General features: G+C 41.6%; 2 protein-coding genes and 4 long non-coding RNA genes across 11 annotated transcripts; 4 read left to right on the top strand and 2 right to left on the bottom strand.

Annotated features, from left to right (window-relative positions):
- The first annotated feature begins 127 nt into the window (after window positions 1-127).
- LOC124201980 lies at window positions 128-3,184 on the top strand. 3 transcript variants are annotated; one of them, XR_006877830.1, is made up of 7 exons: window positions 128-325; window positions 1,043-1,207; window positions 1,331-1,549; window positions 1,610-1,712; window positions 1,791-2,250; window positions 2,358-2,509; window positions 2,595-3,184. It is a non-coding gene; the product is annotated as an uncharacterized LOC124201980 (long non-coding RNA). The 3 variants fall into 3 exon arrangements; XR_006877829.1 differs by having other exon boundaries at window positions 128-974; XR_006877831.1 differs by having other exon boundaries at window positions 128-974; window positions 1,043-1,225; window positions 2,595-3,177.
- Window positions 3,185-4,595: 1,411 nt separating this feature from the next.
- Window positions 4,596-8,045, top strand: LOC124202871. The gene has a single exon (XM_046599362.1). It carries the CDS (start codon window positions 4,596-4,598, stop codon window positions 8,043-8,045), a length of 3,450 nt encoding a protein of 1,149 aa, XP_046455318.1.
- Window positions 8,046-8,972: 927 nt separating this feature from the next.
- On the top strand, window positions 8,973-9,520 carry LOC124201977. Its single transcript, XR_006877828.1, has 3 exons — window positions 8,973-9,032; window positions 9,103-9,277; window positions 9,356-9,520. It is a non-coding gene; the product is annotated as an uncharacterized LOC124201977 (long non-coding RNA).
- A 1,521-nt stretch (window positions 9,521-11,041) lies between these two features.
- LOC124201976 lies at window positions 11,042-12,454 on the bottom strand. 2 transcript variants are annotated; one of them, XR_006877826.1, is made up of 4 exons: window positions 12,382-12,454; window positions 12,195-12,296; window positions 12,010-12,128; window positions 11,042-11,591 (listed from the first exon to the last, which is right to left on the bottom strand). It is a non-coding gene; the product is annotated as an uncharacterized LOC124201976 (long non-coding RNA). The 2 variants fall into 2 exon arrangements; XR_006877827.1 differs by having other exon boundaries at window positions 12,360-12,382.
- Window positions 12,455-14,847: 2,393 nt separating this feature from the next.
- Window positions 14,848-16,665, bottom strand: LOC124201975. 3 transcript variants are annotated; one of them, XR_006877824.1, is made up of 5 exons: window positions 16,342-16,665; window positions 16,024-16,234; window positions 15,814-15,953; window positions 15,540-15,766; window positions 14,848-15,128 (listed from the first exon to the last, which is right to left on the bottom strand). It is a non-coding gene; the product is annotated as an uncharacterized LOC124201975 (long non-coding RNA). The 3 variants fall into 3 exon arrangements; XR_006877823.1 differs by having other exon boundaries at window positions 15,540-15,756; XR_006877825.1 differs by having other exon boundaries at window positions 15,540-15,745.
- Window positions 16,656-18,708, top strand: LOC124201970. Its single transcript, XM_046598235.1, has 3 exons — window positions 16,656-17,207; window positions 17,272-17,512; window positions 17,583-18,708. Exons 1-3 carry the CDS (start codon window positions 16,830-16,832, stop codon window positions 18,569-18,571), a joined length of 1,608 nt encoding a protein of 535 aa, XP_046454191.1. The 5' UTR covers window positions 16,656-16,829; the 3' UTR covers window positions 18,572-18,708.
- Window positions 18,709-18,775: the final 67 nt, after the last annotated feature.

The following is an 18,775-nucleotide window of genomic DNA, read 5'->3' as shown; positions in this document are numbered from 1 at the left end:
CGAATGGAAGTAAATAGAGCATGACGAGCAGATAGTTCACCACAAAGCAATCGCACCATCGCCCACGGTCATCTCAGATATTCCCCGTTTTTTCGTAAACGCAGTATGTTTTTAATGATTTAGTTATGTAAGAAAAAGTGGCAAGAACTCGAGAGTCGAGATTTATTGTGGCCACTCACACCGAGCAAGGAGATGCTTTGTTAATTGTTAGACTCGTAGTTTCAGCAAATATTCGTCTGCTAGACAGAGAAAGCGTTAAGCGTGTCACGAAATTCTTTACTGTGTCGTGTTCTTTATTCTCATTCTTTACTATTCATGAAAAAAGGTATAAAGTAACATAAAAATGTCATGTGGCCAACATTATAAATTTCGCGGTTTCTTTAGAGACTTATACATTTCGAAGGATTTTTTATTTGTTTTAAAAAGGCAGGGAAAGAATTGTGCAATGAAGGTGTATTGTTGCTTTACATTTTCACCACCAGTAGCCTATGTTTCACCGAGAGAAATTGTCATTGGAATTCAGATTTCAGAAGAGCCAAACTACTGAACTAGAGACCATGCAGTTAAAAGTTGATCATGCAAAATTTGCATTTTTAAAGAAATGTGAGCATTGGGCTGATAAGTCTAATAAGGTTTCTTATAGTTCCTTTCAACTGCATTCATGTCATGTTAGACTTCAGCTAATATTTTCATCTCTTTTAAAGATTTATTTGAAACTTCTTCCTCATTGGAACTTGAATATGCATGATTTGAGTAAAACACGTAGAGAAAACTTGTATAGTGTTATTGGAATTTCTGTACTGAAATTGTGAAGTAATTTTCGCTTTTGTCCTACAGTAGTAGCCTATGTCAGCAATATAGCTCATAATGTGTTAGATTTTTCAGTGTGCTTAATTGTCTACTTCCAGTTTTTTAAAGATTTAATAATTCAATAAGTATTGCCAAAAAGAACCAATTATCCATGATCCTCATACGTAAGTTCATGTATAAAAACTGCCTTTTATTTTTTCATTAAAATGGCTAATTATGCGTTATTATTCAGGCAACCGCAATTGCTACCTGTAAGTCGAAAAAAGCATCACACATCCCTACCTCCTACTACCACTGCTCTTAATTACAACACGGAGTTTTCATCTTGAGATTGATTGGCAGTTTCTTCAGGAAGACGAGAAGAAGGAGATGATGATTTTGCCAAGGAGAATATTGAGTTAGTATTTTTCTTTGGGTATTTGCTTGTTGCTGATGTTATTTTAATTAGTTTTGCTGCGAGCTAGAGCAGGGATTGTTTTCAATTTTCATTTACGTTTTTTAAAACATTTCTTGTTTACAGATCTAGAATCTAGATGGCTATATCCTATATCCTTAAGATGAATCTCCAATTCAACACACTACGGCCAAATGGTTATGGGACCAAGAATTTATTCGCAATTTTAGTGTCGCCGATTCGCCAATTATTTTTTCTGCCATTTGCATCGCATCGGACTCGAACATTACCGCAATGAACCGAAACTAGAACTCTATTATGTTGCCAGAAGGGACAAAAGACCAGGTAAAATTCTATTAGAACTATTTTTGGCTTAAATTTATTCGATTGTGTTGGGTTTTACAGGAGATCGTGTCTTTGTGAGAATGGTCCTAGTTCCCCCCAGTCAGTCAAGTTGAACAAATTGCGTCGGAGCCGGGAACTTATTGTGGTTATTCCATGGAAATTGGTGGGTACTACAAATGCTACCTATCTTGAGGCTTGAAAATTTTAATTCCTCTTTAATTTTTTGCTATTTCGAAAATAGGTAGATTTGGAAGTCGACGAGTAGTTTGGTTCGTGGATCGAATCATTCGTTCGACTGAAATGTATCTCTGTTCTCTCGGATAACCCGGCTCAACAACTCACATATCTCGTCCAGGATCAACTCGCTTATTCACTCATTTGGGGATCCAGCGAAGAAAACCTTTATTCCGCAGCGAAATTTTCCAATGTCGTACCATACGAGGTCGTCAGAATTCAGCATAGGAAAAATCCACACTGCTTCGGTCAATTTGCTGGACAGTATTCCGGTAATTGGTAAAAGATTCGTTAGGGTGCGCATAAAGTCGCATTTCCGACTTATGCGTCAGACAGTTGGCGTATTGGCCCAGCCAAAACCATCTTAGCCAACGGCATGGGCAATAGTAACAATTGTTCCATGATCGCTGGAAATCTGATTGACGGCGATGGGTTCTTCGGTTCTTCCACATCTAGTTTTAGTGATGGTAAGAGTACTACGCTTCGGTAATTGCTTTATCAGAATATTTTAATTTATTTATTGCCTTCGCAACAAAAAAAAAAAAAAAAAAAAACTAAAAGGTTTTCCATTCAGGTTTTGCCATCTCTCATTTATCGGTCTATTACAGCAGTAACAACGCTCGAGAAACAACGGCGTACAAGATTGTCCCACGTTTACCTTGGTCTGTGTATCTCAGGGGTGTTTTGTTTTCTTTTAAATGTTACAGGACATTAGTGTACGTAAGAGTAAGTAATATTTAGTTAGATTGTTTAGTTAGGTTAGTTTGTTTTAGGTTATTATTTATTATATGCATGGTTACGTTATTCACAGACAGACAGTCATGGGAAATGGTAGGAGATAACATGGAGGGGGACATGAGAAGAGAATAGGAGTCAAACCCAGAACCTTCAAAACTAGGTGCAATAGAAAAAACAAGAACGAATTATAAGGCAATCTTCCAAAAATCGCTCACGCTGTGGGTTCATTTCGGCACCTCGGATGAAAAGGAACGAAAACTTTAGAGCGGAATCACCCAAATGTTTCTCAAAAGATTGCTGACCCTCTGGACTCTGATAATCGCCATCGAATCAGATTCTGCTAATTTTGCCTTGTAACGCTTTCTTGTTTGTACTTTTACATTTTGATTTATTGTAACATTTCCGGATTCGAATTGAATTCAAAAGCAAGGTTTTTCTCATGTTTATTGTTAATTATTTCACATCCGGTTCAAAGATTCAATCACTCTGATTCAATTATTAATTCTGAATATTCTGATAATTCTGTTAAATTTTTGCATGTAAATTTAGGATTTTGTGTGGCAACCCCGAATGTTTTGTTTTTTGTCTTGTAAGCATACTTCTAAGCTTAATTGTTTTGTTCAGTCAGCAGGGCAGTTTCAGTTAATACAACTCGTGAAAAGTCAAAACGCTTCAAGTAAAGAGTGTAAAATTATTTTTTGAACCTTGCTTGAGACGACAGTTTGTGATGTGTGATGACGGTGTCTTGGTAACCAACTAAGTATTTGAAGTTCAGTGTTTGGCTGTTGGTGATGTGTGGTTTTCTTGGTGATTAGAAGGTGATGATTCAGTAAAAATAATATTGCGTAAGCATTGATGTTTCTGATGTTTTTATTCTTATTTAAGTGTACGTGACCGAAAGCGGAGATTGTTTACATTTCTTCTTTCTAACGCTAGACGGCTTACCTTTGCATAATTTTCTGCAGTTATTTTGATTTACTTTACACATCTCTAAAACATTTATCGGCAGTTGCTGATATGGTATTTTTAGTGAAGACTAACATTTATTGAATCAGCAACAAAGCTCAAGTGTCAGATTTTTGAAAAATTGATTTTTTTTTTCAACTTCCGGTTTTCTCATTTCAGTCAGTAGTTCAGTAAATACTCATCTGACGCACAAAAGAACCACATATTCGTGATCCTCGTCAAATTTGTGGTAAAGTTCATGATTTTTTTTGTACGTTTTCGTACTTCCGGTGTTGAAAATTTTCCTGAACTATAGTTCAGGAAAATTATCGATTTTGGCCAAATTTTGGAATTCGTTTAAATCACACCTAATCGACCCCAAATTTCATGGAGATCACGAATATTTGGTTTATTTTGTCGGCAGCTCAACGGTTAAGGCGCTATTGCTTACTTCCGGTCCACTTCCGGAAAATTTTGGGCCTGCCTTGAATGTGTGTGTGTGTGTGTGAGCCGAGAGATAAAAATAAAAAAGCAACCGCCGAGATTCAAAATTCTGGGCCTGCCTTTATCCACCCTATCAGTTTAATACTCATTACTCATCACTCATTATCTTGCATGTACCGATCTCGCACTACTACACCACGATACGGCTCGAGCTTCAAAATTCCTCCGCCAGGTGGCCGGCACTCACTTCTTCGGAACTCCAACAACGCCACTAGATGGATGCTGCTACCGGGGTATCGCTGTACGGTGTTTCGCGTGCATAAGAAGACTGGACTTGAGTCGTCGAAATTGATTGTTTGGGAACATCAACTGCGAAGGCCAATGCAAGCAGCTGAAGCATCCCATATTTGACATTCTTGATATTCTCAATATTTCTTCCAGCTCTGGGCAAGACAATTTATACGCCATTTACAACTCACTGACCAGCGAGGCGCCAGCTGTCTTTCTTTTCTTTCAAAGCTTACAGATCCATACGGCAATTTTCCATCTGGCTTTTTCATCGTGGCACAGCTAGCGTATTGGACACTCCAGCCCCTGATGCCAGCCAATGAAGTAACCGTAAAAGAGAAGAAGAAACCGTGCGGGATCGTACGACACGTCACGACCATCTTACCTTCACGCCAACATGGAGAGAGCCTGTGCCAACAGCGCCTGTAGCAAATCCTTCATCTGCCACAACAAAAACAAGAAGTTTTGCTCCACGCAATGCTACCCATCCGTCATCCGCGCGGCTGCTAAACGGGCCGAAAAGCACGGTGCCCTGGTGGAAGCGGCCGGCAGCGTCTCTCCGGGAACCGCCTCTGCTACACCGGCTCCTTCTACTACTCCGCCAAACTACTACGAGTCGCCTGAGCACACATCCTCTAGTAAGACAGGGGATGATTCCTGGATCCCCTCTCCACATCCGGGCTGTTCTCCTCCCACGATGCGACCTGGCAGGCCCAGACGAGTCCCTGCTCCACCCACCATCACTCCTACGGATAACTTCCCACTGGCAGGCATTGATGCTCCACATCCGGCTCTTCTCCCTTCACACGTTAGGCCACAGCCAACGCCTCCAGCGACAAGACGAGCTCCTGTTCCACCTACCATCAATCTGCCAGCATGCGATCCTCACCAAGGCCCTGTCGTCGTTCCACACCAGCCAACTTCTTCGCCTCACTCTCCTCTCGTGACTTCGCCTACCATGAACTCCGGCGCTTCCAGTCCCTCCTTTGAACTAGGAGTAGACGATCTGGACGGCAGCTTGCCTGACGATGAAGACGGTTCATCTCCTGCCAACCTCTTCTACGAACACTGGGCTCCCATAATCGTCGAGTGCTCCTCCAGGACGGAGTTGGACACGATCGCATCTGATCTCGCTGCCGACTGGCACTCACGCACTTCAAAGGACGACCCACCTAGCAGTGAGGCCTCCAGACCTCCTCGTCCTCCACGTACGTCACCTCAAAGGTCCAACACGAATAGGCATCAGTCCAGGCAACAACAGCGAATCCGTCAGAAGAACAATGCCAAGCGATGGGAGGCGGCCAGCAAACTCCAAGCTCTCTTCAAAAGATACCCGAAGAGGGCCGTACGCAAGGTTCTGGGCGAGACATCGCAGTGCTACACCGGCTCCATTGACTCCGCCACACTCTTCCTCAAGGCCACCTATGAGCAGCCTCGCCCTCCGGAAGCGGACGTCATGGTAGCGAAAGCCGCGTACGACGCATGCTCCTGGGCCCCTCTGTCCGATGACGACCTCTCCTTGCTCTCTCTTCCACCATCGAGCCAGGAGGTCGCATACAAGCTCAAACGGGCCTCCAATACTTCTCCTGGAGCTGACGGCGTCGAATACAAAGACATTCTCCGTCTGGACCCATTTGGGCGGCTGCTCGAGCTCCTCTACGCTGCGGTCTGGCTCTACGGCATTCCTGCCTGTTGGAAATCGGCTCGCACCATCCCGGTATACAAGAAAGGCCCTACTGACGACTACGGCAATTTCAGGCCCATTTCTCTGCTTTCCACCATATACAAGCTCTTCTCGAGCTCCATTGCATCCCGCCTTACCGCAGTCGCGTCCGACAATGACTGGTTGTCATTGGAGCAGAAGGGCTTCCTTCCTGGGGTCCATGGAATACAAGAACACACCATGCTGCTGGAATCGGCCATCGAACAGGCCAAGCTCAAGAAAAGCCGACTTACCATCTGCTGGCTTGACCTTGCCAACGCTTTTGGCTCGCTCCCCCACGATTTCCTCCATCAACTCTTTCAGAGTCTTCCGATCCCGACAGAGCTCCGTGACATCCTCACTGACATCTACACCAACAGCATCTTCCAGTTTGTTGTCAACAAGGAACTGGTCACCATTCAACCCACGTCCGGTGTCCGTCAGGGAGATGGGCTAAGCTCCATCATATTCAACCTTGCCGCTGAGCCCCTCATCCGCTGCGCCAAGGCTCCTACCAACCATGGCTTTACTCTCTTCGGCTCCTTGCTGAAGGCCACTGCTTACGCGGATGACGTCGCCCTCATCGGATCCTCTCCTGATCAGCTTCAGCCTACTCTTGACGCCATGCTTGCTGTGGCAGCGAAACTTGGGCTCAGGTTCAACGTCGCAAAATGCTCTTTCCTCTCCCTGTCCAAGGGTAAGGCCACCAACTCATCTCTCCTGCACATTCATGGCACCTCTCTTCGCTGCTTGGAGGAAGGTGAGAGCGAGTGCTACTTAGGAGTCCCCATGGGCACTCGTCTAACATTTCGACCCGTCTGTGATCTGCCCGACAAGCTGACTAAGGTCGCCGATTCAGACTTGGCTCCTTGGCAAAAACTGGAGGTTTACAGAGCCCACCTACTGCCGTCTCTCTCTCACCATCTCGCCACAGGGAGGGTCCTTCGCGGTTTTCTCGACGAGATGGATGCTCGCTGTGCCGAATTCCTCCGTTTCGTGGCCAACGTCCCCCACACTGCACATAATGGCTTCCTCTATTCCGATCGCAGGGCTGGCGGCTTAGGTGCCTCTCAACTGGCTAAAGACTCGGACATCTGGATCATCGCTCGTGCCGCTCAACTCCTCGATAGCAACGATCCGGTGGTCCGCCTCACTGCCAGAGCCCAGCTCAGCCAAAACATCTCCAGGGGATTCAACGGCAAGCCGCCTGATCCGCTGCCCCTCTCTAACTACCTCTCTGGTTCGGTAGAAGGCGGACTCCACGACACCCGTTTCTACAGGTGTGGCTCCAATACCTGGTCCCGTGCCAGGAAATCAGCACGAAGACTTGAAGTTAGGATCGATGTATCCGGCGATGAATCGACCAAAGTGATCGCCGACGACGTCTCCTGCCTCTCGCTGAAAGCTGTAAGGGGCCTCCGCTCTGTCATCCGGAAACGCTGGACAATCTCCCTCACAAATGCCTTGCATCAGGGCAGGGTAGCAAGGGGGCTACTACTCGACCCATCTAACGACATTGCCCGCCTCTCATCTCATCGGACCTGCCTCTCATTCAACGAGTGGAATCTCATCCACAAGAGCCGCCTCGGCCTGCTTCCGCTCCTCGGGAATCCTGGTTGCTCTGCTCCCAACACCAAGTGCAGGAGATGCAAGGTTGATGCCGAAACTACCTCTCACGTAACCAGCCACTGCCGCAGTAATCTTCCGGCCATTGGCCGCCGACACGACCTCGTACTGGCGGAAATTGTGAAAACCATCACCAGGGCCGGCCATGCAGCGTCTGTCAACAGAGTCTTCCCTGGCTCAACCCTGAGGCCGGACATAGTCATCTCCTCGACCGACCCACCAACAATAATTGATCTCACCATCACCTTCGACGCTCCCGAGTCCCTCGACGCCGGCCATGCCAGAAAAATAGAGAAATACAGCTGCCTGGGGTTAACTCTGCCCTTCGTTATTGGCGCCTTGGGATCCTGGCTCCCCTCAAACAACGCAGTGGCCGTCGCCCTCAACATCCCCCCGGCTCCTTGGCGCCGCCTCCGGAGGAAGTGCCGTCTGATGGCCATCCAGGGATCTGTCTCCATCATTCATCGCCACATCCGCGGACATGGGGATGACCAGGAAGCCAATATTCCGGCTCCTTAATGGATTTGCATGTAATTACATGGCATGTATTGTATTGCATGAACCTGTTCTGTATCGTTGCATCGTAGTGTTTTATATCTCGTTTTTCATCGCTCTGCATATTATTTCCATTGTTCATTCTCTCGTCTACCTTCGCCTAGTCAATTGATATTCCCCATCGTTCATCTACTACTCTCTTATAATGATATGTCTTTGTCACGCCGTCGTGAAATACAGCTCTATGTCTCAGGAAAATTATCGATTTTGGCCAAATTTTGGAATTCGTTTAAATCACACCTAATCGACCCCAAATTTCATGGAGATCACGAATATTTGGTTTATTTTGTCGGCAGCTCAACGGTTAAGGCGCTATTGCTTACTTCCGGTCCACTTCCGGAAAATTTTCACAAAACTAGCAAGTGAACTTTGTTCCCTGTACTGCTCTCAAGATTTCAAGCTAGGTGTAAGCGATCAAAAATGCGCTTTTCAAGTTTTATGGGTATGTTAAGACCAGTCCTTCAAATACTGAGTTTTGAGACGTGTCAAATAGATGGCGTGTTGATTGTTGTGTCAGTTATGGGCCCATGGCGTTTTGCTGTCAAAAGTTAAGTTATCTTTTCTTTGAAAATTACCAATAAATTCATAGGTAAATTCGAGTGATTTCGTCTGTAACTTGTCGGTGATGTGTTCTATTCCGTTTACATGTTGGATAACCTTAATGTGTTTCATCAACTTACAGTCAGAGGAAACGTGGAAGTCGTGTAGCCTACCCCTACCGTCAACTATTTTGTTCATACTCATTGTATTCTACTGAATGTGTCATCGAAATGACACGTAAAAACCAACACTAGCTTTATTTCATGCTAAAACATATATTCTTCTCATGTTTCATTAGGGTTAATCTTAATTATTGGCTGTTTCTATTGAACTTGCTAGATCACCGACCCCAACATGGACTCTCATTCCATCTTCTAGAGAATCTTTGATAACTGATTGGTGGTTTCATGTGTAAGTTCACTTGTCATGTTACTGAACTTTATTAATTGCAGTCTAATATGAATTTTTGTTTTATTTACAGGTTTCTAATTTGGCATGACTGACTGAATGAGAAGTTATTTCCTTTCAAGAAAAAGGACTCACAGTCAACAAGATTCCTTGTTTGCTAACCCGTTTTTGGCTGCTACCCTTTGAATCTCCCTATTTGTCAACAACAACAAAAAGAGGTTAAATATTGTGATCATGCTATCATCATTGTAAGTTGTGTTTACATTGAATTTAGAAAAGTTGTCATACTAATAGCAATTTTAACGATTGTTTTGTTTCTTATTTAGATGTTGCCTATAAGACCAAAGTGGGGCATCTGGTTATCCCTCCAAAATAAGGCAATGGCCACACGTTGAACGCGGATCATTCGTTCTGTCATCGAACTTGACTCATTCCATCTTCTGGATTGCTTAGGAAAGCTGATTGGTGTTACCTGTGTAACTTCATTGTCATGTCACTAAATTTAAATTTTGTTTACATTTTGTTTCTTGATTAAAGCATTAGGTAATGACCGAGAAGATGCGGCCTACATGAACATCATTTAGGCGGCCAGCATCATTCGACTACCCAATCGGCTTCTACTACCCTGCTGTCAACATAGCACGGAGTTTTACCCTTTAGATTTTTGGATGTTCGCGATGTGTGATGGCGTTTCCTTGGACGAGATGGTGATTTTGGCGAGAAAAATATTGCGTGAGTATATACTTAAAACTGTTTAATTATTCTTTTACTTATTTTTAAAACATTTTTTTATTTACAGGTTCTAACCTTCAGGTTCCTAAATTTGCATGACAGACTTTATGAAAAGTTATGTTATTTCAAAAAAGTCAACAAGGTGTCAAGGTCCCTAGTTTGCTAACCCAATGGCTGCTACCCTTGAATCTCCCTATTAGCTTCTTACACAGTCCCTCTTGATTTGAAGTATTGCTTTTTGTCGCTACAATCTTATTGAAAATTATTGTCATCCAGATTAAATGTTGGTTCTGCTTACAGGGTAATCCTTCACTACTGATCATGGACTCCGTGAAACTGAAAACCGACGAGAGAATGATGTAATCCAAGACTGATAAATTGCGTAGTTAGATTAAATTACAAGTGTACAGTATTTCTGGGCTCCCTTCTTTTCTGTGGCCCCGTTTCCCTAACTAACCACTAACCAACGCCCGCCGGTGGTCACTCACCCGCTGTGAAACCAGGAGGAGGGGAGGGCTCTGGTCGAACGGGGACTTGGAAGGCGCATGATCTGAGGGTCATGAGTCTAACCCGGAAGCCTAGTATGACTAATCGCTCCCCAGTAAAACTTGCCTCGCACTCTTCTCTCCTCTTCCATTTCCAGGTAATCTCCCTGGATCTACGCCGACACTGCATGTGCGAGTTTTAGCAAGCAATCCGCCACCAGATTTGACAAAAAGTGATAGTTTGTTTTCACAGAAATTGCGTCAGACGGTAAAAAAATTTCTAGTTCAAAAATCTCATGTAAAAATTAGCATCTAGTCTACTGGTGCAAATTGCGATTCTTTAAGCTTGATTAATTTAGATGATGTGTTAAAAGCTATTGTGGGTAGCTAAAAAATTGAACCGATTCGCTTTTTCAGAATATTTTGAAGAGAGATCACAAGAATCCAAAAACAACAAAGTGATCTAAAACCAAATATTCAGAAAAAGTGGATTAGTTCAATTTTTTAGCTACCCACAATAGCTTTTAACACATCATCTAAATTAATCAAGCTTAAAGAATCGCAATTTGCACCAGTAGACTAGATGCTAATTTTTACATGAGATTTTTTAAACTAGAAATTTTTTTTACCGTCTGACGCAATTTCCGTGAAAACAAACTATCACTTTTTGTCAAATTGGGTGACGGATTGCTTTCTAAAAAGCCTCGCACAAAAAAAAATGTATTGAACCGGACGCTCTGTTTAATGAATTGTTTATTTTGCATGTGTTCCGGAATTATTATATAATTTACACAATTTATAGACAATGGCGTTTTATTTATTTCAATATAAATTTTATTATAGATATACAACAATTGTGTGAATTTGATGTTGGAGATTGTGGGGTTTTAGGAATGGATGTGGGATTTGATGCTGGTGCTTATGGGGTTTGAGGAATGGATGTGTAAGTGGGGAAGGTATAGGATGACAGGAAGGTATATGTTACCAACAGATTTTATCACCAAGTACTGCATATTCATTAAAAATATACCTCACTTCTTTTAGTAATTCATAACCAAATACCCCACCCCAACTTCCTCCTCATTCCCCCATCCTGGACATGTTTATTATTTGTTTGACATAAACCTCCCTGTGTTACTATTTTTTTGTTACTTCTCAATATATAAAGGTAAACTGCAAAGACACAAATAGCAATTAAACACAATATTGGATGTCACTTCTGTAGCACAAAACCAGCACCTCGGATGCACAAGGAACAGCAACTTGATGCAGATATCTTTCACCACCATAGGCTGCAACAACACGCCACATTGGACAGCAACACCACTGCTACGTAAACATGAACCTATAAACGAAGTAAAATTAATCTTCAGCTTCATTGGAAATGCTGTATGAAATTTTAAAAAAATATGCTACATATCACTTCAAATATTCATTCAACCCAAATATTATATGGCAACATTATCTTATACCTATCATGGAAACTTAAATTAATAAACTTACATGAAACTAGATGACTGATTTAAATACAAATTCATTTAAACTTTAAAGGATACTCTAAAGTGGAACAAATGAACAAAACTTCTTTCAGAATCTGCCTTTCTTGCATACAACAAACCCCACTTAAATAATCCATAACAGAAAACAACCCTGAAGGAAATAGCTGCTGACTTGACGAAAACCCAAAATGTTAAAACTAACCAATGAATGCAAAGCTTAATCACATTTTAATTGTAAACTCTATAACTGGATAAGATTGTCACCTTCAAATAGTGTGTGGTCATGATGTTCACAGCAAAGGTAAATGTGACTTCCATGCAGCCTGCACGATTTGATGAAAGTCCTATATTGGATGGCTTAAGTTCCTTTTATTAAGAGGTGCCTGCATTCAAACATTACAAATGTTATGATCCACATATATTTCAATCAGTTTAATTGTTAATTTTACCTTTGTAAAAGCAGAATGTTACTCAGCTTCTCGACGTGGTCGACAGTATGGTTTCCAAGTCTTTCAGCATCAAAATTCGTGTCTCAGCCAAAAACATGGTGCCTACAACAAAAACAATTTTTTTTTTAAATTATTACGACTAAATCCATCAAGGGAACTTCACACATTAATGGGTGGACCAATTTACCGAATTCGTCAATCACTTCAATCAGGCTCTGAAAAGAGCGACTGTCTCCATGTCTGTCTGTGACTAACTGTGCATTATTCAAAATTCGTACTAGATGTCGCCAGTGTCGTCGATGTTGTTCTTTCATGGTGAAACACTGAAACGAGGCGAAATGAGCGAAACAAATTGTTGCTAATTTATACTTATTCCTGTGATTTCAAATACCAAATTTTACTTCGTATCTTATGTAGGTTTATCTTTACCTATTTTTCTTATTTTTATACTGTACCAACTTATTTCTTCAAATTCTAGATGCCTACTGTCAGTCATTCCAACAAGTTGACTACTTGACTTAGTGCTCAATCAATTTCCATCCATTAGATCTCATGCTGTCAAAGCCTAAAACTCATGTTTGAAGAGCACATATAGTCGAACATAAATGTGCCGAGATAAGGTATTTCCCCATTACTGCTACCAGATCATTACAATTCAGATTTTCACATAACATAGGTATTCTTGCTTATGGACGATAGGATCTTTTCTGAATCTCGCAATTTTGGTGGTGTACCCTGCAACAGCATGTTTGTTGTTTCTGCTGATTTTACTTTGGTTTAGAAGGCAACCCAGCTAAGAGATAGGTAGAGTTAAATTTCTTACAGGTAAATTTGTGTTAATTTGTAAATAACGTAGAGAATTTCCTTGTCCCATTTCCCCTTAGAGTTTCAGTGACATGAAGAGTGTGAAGTGAACCACCTATCACCACGCTACTGCAATACTTCATGACACTTTCTTTAGCATCAGGAAATTTATCTCAACATGTGGAGTAATGCTGTTGGTTGCTGTAAATTCCATTTTCACGGTTTTGTCATCATGAACTTTTCAGTGTGCTTCTAAGAAAAGGTAAAGATTGATATGCTTTATTCATTTTTATATTTTCATTAATGTAAAACATTTTTTTTTACAGAGAACGCAGTTTCTTTGTGGAATCGTGTGGTCCTGGCACGGATATTCTTGAGCCAACGCTGGCTTTTGTCCATGAACAACGTTCTGTTCCATCCTTATCTTCCCGGCGAAAACTTTTCCAGCTTCTGCTTCATCGCGTCGTACACAAAAATACAACTTGTCTTGCTTCACTGAAGAGTTGGAACACTTCAGCCGTCGCTTCCGTGCCTCTGTTACACACCTGCAGTCACTCACCACGGGATTATGCCCAGGTACCCGACAATTAACTTTTTTTCGTAGATTATCTATTCCAATATTACACTTACTTGTGTCTATAATAATTTCGAAATCAGTCCCTACTTGCGCGCAAACGTATTGTTACTTGACGTTTTTTTTCTAACGCTAGATGGCTTTTCGATAATTGTCAGCTGTCAAAACAGTCAGTTTCAGTTACTTTAAAATCTCTTTAAAAAGTTTTCGGCAGCTGTTGTTTAGAAATTTTTTAGTGCACATTGACGATAACTATTCCCCCAACAAAGCTCACTTGTTAGATTTGTAATATTATGTTATTTTTTTTTTACTTCCGGTTTTCTCATTTCTGTCAGTAGTTCAGTAAATAATCATTCCACGCACAAAAGAACCACAAATTCGTGATCCTCGTCAAATTTGTGGTAAAGTTCATGTTTTGTTTTGTACGTTTTCGTACTTCCGGTTTTGAGAATTTTCCTGAACTATAGTTCAGGAAAATTCTCGATTTTGGCCAAATTTTGGATTTCGTTTAAATCACACCTAATCGACCCCAAATTTCATGGAGATCACGAATATGTGGTTTAATTTGTCGACAGCTCAATGGTTGAGGCGCTGTGGTCACTTCCGGTATACTTCCGGAAAATTTTCAAAAAACTAGCAAGTGAGCTTTGTTCAGTTTACAATTCTCAATATTGCATGCTTGATTATAAGTTTAAAAAATTGCATCTTTAAATCTTTGAGCTAAAAAACCTGACTACTGAAATCTGACTGTTTCTATCTGTATTATGTAACTTTTATTGGCATTTCACTTAATAACAATTGTTTTGTCTTTATTCAGGCAATGCAGAGGAGACGTAGAGAAGATGGACACCAAAACATCTCCGTTATCTCCAAAATGTCAGCGCGGATCATCATTTGTTGTTGGTAATATTTTTGTTGTTGTTTGTGTTAGTTAACCCGTTGTCTGCCACGCCTTTGTTTTCCCCTACCTCCTTAGCACGGGCCTCCTAGAGGCCTCCTAATGGCGTGCATTCCATCTTCTCCTGTCACCCTGTCAGCCCAGACTTGTCAGCAATGGCAAGTCCCACCTTGGTCATGGATCTTTCAGACATGGCGCGTAGAGAGTAGAGAACCTACGGGTTGTATGGCGTGGCAGCCAACGGGTTAACTTAAGTGTATGTATGTATATGTGATTGTAAAATGTGGTGGAATTGTGGGTGGAGGTGGGACAATAAAGCAATTCCTTTCAAAATTTTTTGTTTGCTGTGTCTTAAAATTTATAATAAAATCATGTTAAGCACTTGACTTGTATATTTCTTACAACTTTGAAGTTTTACATAAATTATAGTCAGAAGTGGATGATCATCTCCTTACTCTTTAAATAAACTTATATGAAGAACCAAACACTATTTGCAACTCCTGTGGCACAGCAACTTCAGGAGAACTCCAGCACAGCTACTTCAGTTCTTTTTCTTCAATCCTGTATCAGCTGCATAATGACATCTCTCAACTGGAAACAAGCTGCAAAACCACTGTACATTGAACAGCATAGGCATAGCTTTAAGTATCACCAAGTCCTATGGGGAAAAAGGAATATTATTTTTCCATGATCAAACTTAAGATGCAAAAGAAATCGTGTAAAACAAACAACATCAGACATTTTTCCAAGATTCCATTGGCAATTGAAATTTTAAATGAAGATTAAATCCTAGGAAAAGAGAATGCTGTACATCTTATTCTGAAGTGTTAGAAAAAGTTTGCAATACAGAGTGGAAATTTTATTCTAGTTTGAGCAGAAGAAAGTTGTTAACTCAAAGGAAGCTGATCGCTATCTCTGATATCTTTCACAGAAACTATTAGTTGGAAGCCAGAAATAGCACCACTTATTGTCTACATAAGATCAGAGTTAACTTGTCAGTTGAATTTAAAAAAAAAAAGAAAAGATGCAAGACTTCCCAAGTTACACCCAATACATTCAATTAACTTACCATTTCAAAAAGTCTTCCTGCAATGACACTTCACAGGATAACACCAGCTCAATAAAATGCATGCAGCAGCTGCAGCTCAACTTGACTCGATCACACCTTTCACCAGCTGGCTGCAACAAAACCACTGTGGCCATGATGCCAGCCATGGAGCTAAGAATTTGTTGAGTTCTCACATTCTGCAACAGTTGAGCAACGGGATCTCCAACCTGAACACCAACTAATAAAATCTATAGCATCATTGCAGGGAAATTGATCAACAAAATTACTCTACTACCTATGTAGTGTTTCTGCATGAGATGAGACGTGCACTTGAACAGGTACAGCTAACAACCGACGACATTTCGGCAAAATGGAACGCAGTTTCAGTCCACGTGATCGATTATTTGGCCAAGTGGAAATAATATGCCAGATTGCCTGTAAATTCACACAGGAGGACACAGGGTCTAGGATTAATTACATTTGAGAAATCCAAACTAGAATTTACCATTAAATTTCAATGCTGAAAATGTAGATCGACACCGCAATTCCGTAACGAATTTGGAATACCTTTTCACCTTTTCACTTGGCGTTTCGGAACAAAATGGCGAAAATTTCGTCCTCTCAAAGACACTCGCGTCATCTGGCGGCTGGGTAGCCACCTACTGACGGAGCCAAAAGATTCCTCCACGATTACCACGTTTAATTACCACTTTTGACTGTACGGAAAGGAATCAAGGATGGATGGATGGGTAGAACCCCAGACATTAGAATTTCTTTTTTAAATATTATTAAAGTCTTGTTGAAACTAAAAGAAACAACTTACGTGGCAATGTGTCCAATATTATAAAGAATTATATTGCATGGAAAACGCAAAATTGGAAAAAAAAAACTCTTTCTGATAAACGCCAACTATTGGCTGAAGCATAGATTAAGAAGACAATAAAGTGGTCTTTATCTGTGGCTGAAGTTTAAAACGCTATCTTTTTAGAGCTGGAGAATCAGTGGACCTGCAACCTACCCAGATCATCGAGAAACTAAATAGAAGTCAGAAATTTTGCACATCGATGCCAGATTCCGTGAAAAAAGTGCATTCGGGTTTTTAAAAAACGATGTAATTCCTTTATTTTCCGCTGTGGAGCGCTTTCGTCTGACAGATCTACACAAACATATACGTTTTGTTCTTTGTTGTTGATGTGATTTGACTTAATTTGGCATGCCTTCGTTTGTGTTGTAAGAGTATACAGCATAAGTTGTGTTGGGAGAATGTGTTGAGCAGTCATTTTATATCTAAGCAGATTGCCTTGTTTGAAAATGCAACTTGAATCAGATTTCATGCATCGTGTTTTGAAAGGATGTTTAGTTCAACCTCATTACGGACTTAATGTATTAAGCCTTAAGCAGCTGAGTCTTCAAGCTACTGCTTTTTGGGCAGTTTGCACACTACACAGACTACATGACTCCCCAGAGAAGATTCATCGTGCCAGCTCAGATGAAATCATGAAAGCAGCCAGAGATTGCATCACCAACAAAATACCCAGCAATCTTGTGGATGATTTCGTTGTTCAGATGTTGAATACCATAGACGTGGTTTATGAACAAAGTAGGGTTGGACGACAGTTATTGGTCTACGTCGGTTCATTTATTCCAAGAAACCTAAAGATACTTGTGATGCCCCTTTGCCTTGAACAGGTAAATGTTTTAACCACTAAAAATAGTCAAAAATGTAAATCACGTTTTATTTTATTTTTTGTAGGTGACAATTGCTGCCATTTTGACACTACCCCTTTGCACAAATCTCACTGAATTGTACATGGAAAGAGCAGACCAATCTGTCATTACTCAAGGGATTCTCTGTCATATCCTCAAGTATCTAAGAAGGTTGAGAGTGTTGGCCTTGCCCAAACAGTGTAATGATTCAGTCATTGCAGTTGTGGGTCAAAACTGCCCCAATTTGGAGAGCATCGTATTGAATGACACTGGTGTCACCAACACTGGTTCGTATTTTACGACAAATTGAATTGTTTCCAATCCATTTTAAGCCAATATTTTGTTATGTTTCTACAGGAATTGCTTGGTTACTTTGTTGTCGACGCCTTCATACCGTCATCATGTTGAAGACTGAAGTCAGTCCACCGGGTGCGGCTCTGCTGCTTCATGGTTTGCCTTCTCTGAGCGTTTTACTCTACGACAGCATAGCCGATACATTGTGGTACTGCTCCGTTAACGCAGCCGTCTCTCCCAAGTTTGCATTGAAAACAGTCGCCTTCGGAGCAACGGATCTCCTCACTCCCGGACATCTCGAATTGCTGTCGCAAATGTGCCCCGGAGTTGAATGGCTTTCGCTCAACAGTGCATTCACTTACAGCGTTCAAACCTTGGGCTTCTTGCCTAAATTGACGCTGTTGAGTGTCAACTTTCGCGGTGGATCGCTAGACATTCATTTTGAAGACTTTCTACGACGAAACGGGATGACCATCAGGTGTCTACAACTGGTTGAAGCACAAGATATGGAATGGACCCGGTTCGAAAAATTGCTCATCTTTTGCCCAGCCCTAGAATCGCTCGTTTTCTACGAATGCAGTTTCGAGCGTTTTGAACTATTTGAACACGTCTGTGAACTACGCCGGACGTCTGGGAAGAGTCAACTGAAAAACCTTCAAATTTTCCGCACCCCTTTAATGACGCCCCAACTGGAACATTTGGTGTCAATCTTACCGAATCTTAGTCGACTGGAGCTAGGTCATTTGGACTGGGACGTTGAGCAAATCCGCTCGTTTCTGACACGCAACAAGCACCTGGACGTTTTTCGCGTTCTAACGTGGAGACTCAATGGATTAGGTGCAACCATGGCGTCTTCGCTTCTGTGGGGGAGTTCCAGGAACACTCGCTGTCTCAATCACACGTTACAACTTGAATTTTCAAGTCGGATCATCCAACTAGATGGAAACTTCACCAACACGGCTCCTTTTCAACGAGGAATCCCGCAGTTCTTATTGGCCGAGTATGGCGAATTGTCTCCCTTGTTAGATATTACTCGAATCGGTCGCAACTGACCGGAACTGAACTTTTTCCTAGTCATTCCAGTGTGTGTTTACTTTGCAAATTTTATTTATTTTCGGTCTTTCGTTTCATGTTTGCTTTTGTAGTTTGATCATGTTCGTTTCTATTCAATATACAGTCAACGAACGAACGAGAAAAGCTTTTGTGTGAGGACGGGGGGAGGGAGCACACACCACGTCCGTATTTATTTTTCCTGA

This window comes from Daphnia pulex, chromosome 9 (genome assembly GCF_021134715.1).
Source record: "Daphnia pulex isolate KAP4 chromosome 9, ASM2113471v1".
Taxonomy (NCBI): domain Eukaryota; kingdom Metazoa; phylum Arthropoda; class Branchiopoda; order Diplostraca; family Daphniidae; genus Daphnia; species Daphnia pulex.
The sequence above is the reverse complement of the archived record's forward strand: the minus strand, read 5'-3'. Positions and strand labels throughout refer to the sequence as shown.